This window comes from Jaculus jaculus, chromosome X, assembly GCF_020740685.1.
Source record: "Jaculus jaculus isolate mJacJac1 chromosome X, mJacJac1.mat.Y.cur, whole genome shotgun sequence".
Classification (NCBI taxonomy): Eukaryota; Metazoa; Chordata; class Mammalia; order Rodentia; family Dipodidae; genus Jaculus; species Jaculus jaculus.
In genome coordinates this window covers 71,154,131-71,162,798 of record NC_059125.1, presented here as the reverse complement: position 1 = coordinate 71,162,798, position 8,668 = coordinate 71,154,131, and the positions used below count along the sequence as shown (strand labels likewise).

Below are 8,668 nucleotides of genomic sequence, written 5' to 3'. Positions count from 1 at the left end.
CATGTTCAACCAAGGGGAAAAATATGTGACAGAACCTTTTGAAATTCAAGTAGCAATAAAGTCTGACTACGACATACAGCAGATAAAATCTTGTAGTTCAGATGCAGGTGATCTTAGTGTTGTTGTTTTTTTTTTTCTCTTGCAATTCTGCTATAGTTTTAGCTCAACCCTTAAAATTTAGTAGATTAATTATATTTTTCTGTCTCATGGATACATCTTTTGTATAAATTATTTTGCATATTAAAAAGAAAGATAAGTTTAAGATTGTGTCACAGGGGGATACAATGGGTTTTGTACCATGTAAGCATACCATGATATATAATTGATATAAAACTCAATGTTGTCTTTGTAAGTTTATGGGAGTCTCTATACCTAGAATGGCTTTTACCAAGGCAGAGAAAGATACTTATAGTTATTTCCATTGTGGAAGCAGAGGAATTTATGGTGTTGGATCCCCTTAATGCCTCTTTTGATAAATGAGCTAGATTGCTTCTAAGTGAGGGCCATATAGGATATACTGAGGACCCATATTGAACTGTCAATATATTGATTGCCTACTATTGTATAGGCCACATGGCTCTAGCAGACACCAAACAGAGTGTATCTGAATTCATATTAATTCTTCCAAAAGTAAAATGTATAGTGGACAATATATAGCTTATAGGGAAATGCAGATAGACCAGTACAAGTGAAAGAGAAGCTTATCCTAGTGATGGGCTACTATGTCCCAAAGCACAGGAGCACACTGGCCTCTGTGTGAGAAGACAGATTAAGTCAGGCATGGTGGTGCATGCCTTTTATCCCAGAACTTGGGTGGCAGAGGAAGGAAGATTGCCGTGAGTTCAAGGCCACCTTGAGACTCCATAGTGATTTCCAGGACAGTCTGGGATAGAGTGAGATCATACCTTGAAAAAAAAAAAAAGAAGAAGAAGACATATTAGGAGACACATTTTGCACATCATCATTGGAGCATTTCATCTGAGGGTATGAATGATAAAGCTATAAACAAATGGCTGGTAATGGTGGGAGAGAGTAGAACTGCCTTGCCCAAACAAGGTAGTCACCACTAGTAATTTACAAATAATATAGTGCATTCTATCCATGCAGCTATACCCAAAATGTCTCCTGATGGAAGATTAATGGAGTGATGGGATCTTGGCATGTGCTTTTCTATTGTGTTCACACATTTTGTTTTAGATATTTCTTTAGCTACTGTGTCATAGAACCAGTTTATGTTCATCGAGAATGGACATCAATGGAACTTTGGAGTGCAGTATTTCCAGTATGTTATCTACACAGTCTCACCATTTGCCACAGGATACTATCTTAGACATTATTTTGTTAGATTGTCCTCCTATTGTGAATATGATTCATGACTTTGATGATGCCATTGTAACTTCTGAGCATCTTACAGGTTTATACAAAACAACTGGAGGATGTTAAGACATACACAAGTAGCAAGGATGTGAGTTCATTCCACATGAAGTTCAAGGGCCTGGCACAGCCAGAAAATTTCTCAATGACCTAAAGGCCACTGAGAAAAAAAAATACAAGAGTCTCTACTAATAAATGTGAAGTAACAAGTGTTTTTTGGCTTCCTGACATTTTACTGTACTACTTTTATATGCCATATCATGGGTGGTAACTATACTGGATACCTTCAAGAAAAACTATTGGGTATGAAGTAAATGCCACATATCCAGTCAGGGAGGCATTCTTTACAGTGTGATGTCCTTTCCAATTTGGAGCTCACTTTAAACCACCAGGTATATAGTGGATATGAGAAAAATCACTTGAGGCCATGTTTACTATATAGCTGGATCATCAGATGCACACTTAGGTGGCTTTCCTTTCCTGGCCATATCTATATGCCTACCCAGCCTGAAAACTTGACAACACTAAAAATTCATTTCCCTGCATATGATTATGGTGAGAACACTCCATAACTATGTTCATACCCATAATGGTTTGATTTGGAGTATACATGTTTGGAGTATACATGTTTTTGGTAATTAAGTTTATGCACACTTGACCCATGTTTGTGTCATTCTGAGAATAAACACATGTTGCTGTCAAATATGTTGTTGCTATAGTGTTATGCCTCAATACTCTGCCCTTGATAGGAGTAGATAATCATAATATACCTCCCTAAGGTTCAAGGAACTTTGAATTTAGGAGACTGAAAGATTGTAAGACCCAGAGGAAAGAGTGTAGTGTAGTGAGAATAGTTCTCTGAATAATAGACATAATAAGTCTAATTTGTAGCAAGCTACAATTTAGCTCTACTATGTTATGGCTTACTGCAAAATAAGCCATACTTCCCACAGTTGGAAGTGTTTTCCAAGACTGGGAGAACGGCTGATAAGAGTAAGGAGGGACTACACATCCTAGAATCTGTTTTTGCCTGTGAATTATGTTAGTTGAGGCTGTAATCTCCTTTGCTGTTTAAACACTAAGCAGTGCTCTAAACTCAGGTTTTCATTATTTCTGCTGTGTACTTAGAGTCACATAAAATAGGAGTATGGTAGTGGGAGGAGTTGGTGATATTGCCAAACTCCACTGTTTATACTCCTCCAGGGCTCTCTATGTAGGCCATGTTATACTCATTTTAATTATGAAAGTAATCTTCTTTGAGTTATTCTTTGAAATGCTAGTGCTTTCCCAGTTTGGGGCAAGTATTAATTTTATATCATCCTCCCCAAATCACACAACTTATAGGATTCTATGTAAATTTGGATACATATGTACATTGTGTAATGTTTAAATGTGGCAGGAGTATATATCTCATTTATCATGCTTTTATAGTGGTATTTTAAAACTATTTCGTCTAGATTTTTGAAATGCACAGTTCATAATTGTTATCTATAGCTATTCTATTGTTCCTTAGAATACTTCTTACATTTATCAAACTGTTCCATTCTTACTCCCTAGTAGCTATTCTTCCCAAACTCTAGAAAACAACATTCTCCTCTCAGATTTATGAGATCAACTTTTTTTTTTTTTTTTGCAGTGTTAAGGTCAAAAGATTAACTCTTTACATTCAAGAGATAAGAGAAATCTCACAGTACTTACCTTTCTGGTATTTTATTACCATTATGAACTACAGTTCCAATCATGTTGCCACAAATGGCTGGATTTTATTTTTAATGACTGACTAGTATTTCATTGTATACATCTATCTATCTATCTATCTATCTATCTATCTATCTATCTATCTATCTATCTATCTCTATCTCTATCTATCTATCTATCTATCTATCTATCTATCTATCTATCTATCTATCTCTCTATACCTCACTTTATTACATTCAGAGAATAAACATAGAACTTTCCAAGAGTCTAATTTTGTTTGTGCCTTGTGTTATTTGAGCCTGAGCACTCAAGCTTTCATTTCTTGGCTGTTGTGATTCATACTACAATTAACATGAGAGTGCAGAAGTCTCCAGCATATTGATTTCATTTTCTTTAGCTATATAGTCATTATCAGTATCTCTGAGTAACATGAAGACTCCAGAATTGCCTCTATAAAGAAGCCACAATGAATTTTCAAAAATAAATTAGATATTTATCTCCTGCTTAAATACTTCAATTAGTCTACTATAACTTAGATTCTAAATCCAAATTCCTCATCACACCTTTCAAGTACATTTGTCAGCCTCTCTGATTTCATCTCAAACTACTTTCCTAGCCTCAATTCCTCTTGTTGAGTTTCATAGTAGACATTTTAATTTTTTGACTCAAGAGTTTTGCACATACTCTTGTCTGAATGGCAATCTCTAGGATGCTGTTGAATGAATTAATTCTTATGTTAGCAATTTTATACTGACTTTGAATCCCAGTCACTTTATTTCAGTATCTATAATGTATGTGTTTAGTAACAGATGAATGGATAAATAAAATATGGCAAATAAAAGTGGAATATTCTTCAACTATAAAGTAGAAACAAATGACTTTTGCAGTAAAATAGATGAAAATGAAAGACAGTGCATTAAGGAAAACAAGTAAGACACAGAAAGAAATATGTGTCATATATTCTCTTTTTCATGAGGAAATTATAAAACATCAACCTGAGTGTACAGTAATAGCTGTCAGAGGTCAGGAAGGTTGTGAGAGGAAGTGTGAGTAAAAGGAGACCCTATTTTATCAGTGAATCTACCATGCATCACAGTAAGTCCATTAATGCGGTAGTATATAGAAGTCAGAAATAGAAGAAACTGAGGTTTTTTTTTTTATTTGCAAGGAGACAGACAAGAGAGAGAGAGAGAGAGAGAGAGAGAGAGAGAGAGGGCTGGAGAGATGGCTTAGAAATTAAGGCACTTGTCTGTGAAGCTTAAGGACCCACGTTTAAGTCCCCAATTACCCACATAAGCCAGATGCACAAGGTGGCATGTGTGTTTGGAGTTCATTTGCAGTGGTTGGACATCCTGGTGCACCCATTCTATCTTTTCCTCTTTCCTTCTCTCTCTTTCTCTCTCAAATAAACAAATTGCTTTCACAAAGAAAGGGAGAGAAAGAGAGAGTGAACAGCCTTGTGCTGCTGCAAACAAACTCCAGATGCATCTGTGTACCAGTTTGTGCATCTGGCTTTATGGAGGTACTAGGGATTGAATGTGGACCATCAGGCTTTGAATACAAGCACCTTTAACTAATAAACCACCTTTCCAGCTCCCAATTTTTTTTTAATAAAAGAAAAGTAGGATGCTATCAACTTCCTCTCAACTTTTGGCCCCTGTCTCCAATTTCTACTTTATTTGTAGTATTCAATGTAAACTTAAAATTTTATGAAACTAACATTTTATTTTAAATCTATACTTTCACAGTTTATGGATAGGCCAAATCATTATTAGCCTACAATCAAAAAAAAAAAAATTACACAGACACCTTCTTTTTGAATTCAATTTACTATCCATTTTATCTCCAAATTTCCTCAAATCATGATAATTATTACAACAAATTGGCCCTGGCTAATTAGGACCTCCTGACTTATCTTTTCCATCTTCCTCAATTAGGAACTACTGACTTACTGTTTCCATCTTCCTCTCTTCTAAGAAGCATGGAAAAGTTTTTGTTTTGTTGATCATTCATTTGTGTGTTACTGTTTGTCAGTGTGAAGTGAGGAGGATACATGAATAATTTGTATCTCTATTCCTGAAACTTCACTTGCAAAAGGGGAAATCCTACTTCAAATTCAACCAAGACTCCTTTTTCATTTACAGTTACGTGTGAGTCTTTTCAAATTTGTTAACATTCTTCTAGTTATTCACACCATTTAACAATAAATCGATAAAACATGGAGAGAAATTATGTGCCAGCCTCTGAACTCTCTGCCCTCTCAGTAGTTCCACATCACTTTGCAGAGTACATGTTAAGAGATGATATCACTTCTTTTTTTGGTGCTGATATATTAGAATCATTTTGTTAAAGTCTTGATGTAATTTTACTTCCTCTCCCATAGGTATATATTAGACGTTTAAGGAAACATGGCACGGCTATAAATGTGAAAACATTGAAGAAAAGAAGGAAAGCTTATCAAAACAACCTGGTTGGGGCAGCTCTAGCCATCCTGATTAGAAATTGTGGGAATATTTACTATAGTGATTATGGGAGGGGTGAAAAGAAATAGAGAGATGCAGTGCATGATATAGTTTGTGGTAAGAATTGTCTGACATGTGCCTGAACCTGAAAATAAAATACAAGCATAAAAAGCTAATTAAAAGGATTTTAGACATGATCAAATAAATGGCTGAAATTGCCCTATTTAGAGATACAAGGATGCAGGGAAAAAAAGGTAGATCTGCATGAATATTTAGAGAACAGATCTAAGGTGGAGATGACTGTGTGACAATCAAGTAGAGCCCAGGAAAAAAAAATGGAACTTGAAGATAATTTTTAGAATTAGAGAGCAGATCATTCTTAATACAGAGCTAACAGAGAATTACTTGCTCTAAATTCTAGGGTCATGCTTTGAGAAACAGTGAATGAGAGAACACCACATTTTCGCCATTTCCTCTCCAACTGGTATCCCCTCAAGGTTGGGAAATAGTCCCCTGAGAGGGCAGGCAAAGGGGTGTGGCAATGACGATGACATAAGACATTGTGTTCTCAGTGCCTGAGCTAACAAATGGTTCTGACCTAATAGTAAGGCTGACAAGTTACTGCTCAAAACCTGAAGGCAGGACCTTATAACTTCAGATCTGCCTCAGGCCTCACCATTTCCAGCTGTTGCTGGCCAAGCTGACAATCAGATGGAGACTCTTGGAATGGGTCTGAGAAGAGTTGTGGGTGCTTGAAAGAGTTTCATGAAGATATCTCATTTCACTTTTATTCTGAAGTAACACAAATTTAAAATGTCTTTTAATGAAGAAAAAGATGAAGAATGTACAAGTCCACCAGCAACAATCATAGAAAGTAAAGATGAATTTGTCTGTGTAATCCCTACATCATTAAACAACATAGAGAGACAGGTATGTGATCTAAATAAGTATACTGAATACTTATTTGGAAAAGTATCTAAAGAGCTTGATAGAATTACTTTTAAGCTCAAGGCTCTACACAAAAATGTAGTCCAGCTAGCAGATGCTTTTAGCCACAAGATTCCAAATAAAGGACTGCCCATGCAGGATTGGAAATTAAGAAAGAATTTTTCAAGTATATTTATTCAAGCACAGCAAGTTTACTCCTCTACATCATTGCCTATTCAGAATTTTGAAAGACATGATGCTAATACACTGATACCACCCCTAAAGATGACTACTTCTTATCAGCAAGATAATATGGCAAGTTTAATGATGTCTTCTGATGATTCAGTCCAATCATGTTCACACTACCCTGAACTTTTGAAAGAAAATGTTATATCTGTGAATGAAGAACAAAAGAAGGAAAAGCTCACACAAAACAAGAACTCAGATCATCTCAGTAAACCAAAAACTGTACCAACATGTCAACTGATGAAAGAGGATGTCCCTGTTGATCATAACATAGCAGCATGTGGCAAAGTGCCACATTCATATGTATATCAACCAAATGAACATTTGTCATTTTCCACTTACCCATTTCGTGCAAGCAACAAACCTCCAGCAAGATTCATCATCGTACATGGTCATCCATACCAACTACTTCATGGAATTGGAGACAAGTATGATTCCCATCCTTATGTTATTTATGGAACTGGAAAAGGAGAAGTTGTACCTCCACCTCCAACTGTAACTCATAAAACAGTGGCCTTTGTGAGTCCTACAGCACAAGAGGCACCTCTATCACTACCTGATTGGTTAGCTCTATTAACAGCTTCTAACAGGTCAGATCCTCCTGAAATCATACATTCTGCAATGAAGTCTTCATCGCCTGTTATGGAAACTACAAGAGTAGTATCACCTCTGGATTGTCTGCACACTACTGATAAAGATCTTCCAGTTAAACCACCACAAGCTGAGTTCATTACTCTAGAACCTGAACCTTTTGAACTTCATGAACAGATACAAGAAGATATAACATTGCAAGGTAAAAAGCAGAGAATTTCCCCATCTGTATCACCTCTAGTAATTTCAACAGATATTCAGTCAAGGAATTCAGTTATGGACCTTGTTGACTTTGTTTCAGTGGCACAATCACCAAGATCTTCAGTTGTTCTATCTGTGAAATCTTCTTTTGCACAGTCACCAAGACCTTCAATTGCAAAATCACCTGTATCTTCACCTCTATCGAAACCAAGATCTGCACACAGACCACAAAATTTAGCTATACATAAATCAATGTCTTCAACTGCACCACAACCAAGATCTTCAACTCTACAAAAGCCACACCATTCAGTTCCAGTATCATCTGTATCTTCATGTCCAAAACCACCAGTATCTTCTAATCTATTACCAAGACATGCATTGAATCAATTGTCAAGATATAGAGAAGTACAGTCACCTAGATCTTCAGTTATAAAATCAAAAAGGCATTTGTATTCACCACAAGCAAAATCATCAAGTTTGAATGCTACAAAACTTTCCAGTCTCCAGTCATCATCTTCTTTTCAATCGTCATCTCTCATTACAAGCTCTAAGGCTCTATCCTTATTCCAGTATACAACAGTTCCAATACTCTCTGGTCTGAAGCAATCTCAATCAATTCTGCCAACAGTCACTAAAGCAAGGAAAGCATTGATGGAAGCAATAAGAAGAGGGGTTCTGCTACGCAAGACTAAAATTCAGTATTTACCCAAACAAAAAATGGAGATTGCTGAAAATGAACTGGCTATTATTCATTTCCGCCGTAAAGCTATGGGATACAATTCAGAAAAATCAGACAGTGATGTAGAATGGCTAGAAGAAAAGTAAATCAATAAACCCAAGTGATGTAAACTCTATTCTTATTCTCTTACTCTTATTCTCTGATATTTAAGACATTTTTTTGAGGTAGGATCTCACTTTAGTCCAGGCTGACTTGGAACCCACTATGTAGTCCAGGCTGGCCTTGAACTCAGGAGGATCATTCTACCTCTGCTTTCTCCTAAATATAAGAACTAAATGTATGAGCCACCAGTGCAGGCCTTTTAAATCTTTTTAATGTTCTAAATTTTCCCCTAGAATCTACCACTAACCACCCACCCAACCAGGAAATTATTAATGCATACTTCATGCTAAATAAATATTTCACATTTTCTTAAACTCTAACCAAAACA

General features: G+C 36.1%; 1 protein-coding gene across 1 annotated transcript; it reads left to right on the top strand.

Annotated features, from left to right (window-relative positions):
- Positions 1–1,245: 1,245 nt before the first annotated feature.
- On the top strand, positions 1,246–8,324 carry LOC101597537. Its single transcript, XM_012950787.2, has 2 exons — positions 1,246–1,414; positions 6,364–8,324. The coding sequence occupies exons 1-2, from the start codon at positions 1,246–1,248 to the stop codon at positions 8,322–8,324; spliced, it is 2,130 nt and encodes a 709-aa protein (XP_012806241.2).
- Positions 8,325–8,668: the final 344 nt, after the last annotated feature.

Excerpts from the sequence above, each read along its gene's own strand:
- LOC101597537 (XM_012950787.2), top strand. The coding sequence starts at position 1,246 with ATGGACATCAATGGAACTTTGGAGTGCAGTATTTCCAGTATGTTATCT. Across the intron at positions 1,415-6,363 it reads AACTTCTGAGCATCTTACAG|AAAAAGATGAAGAATGTACA; the intron begins GTTTATACAAAA and ends CTTTTAATGAAG.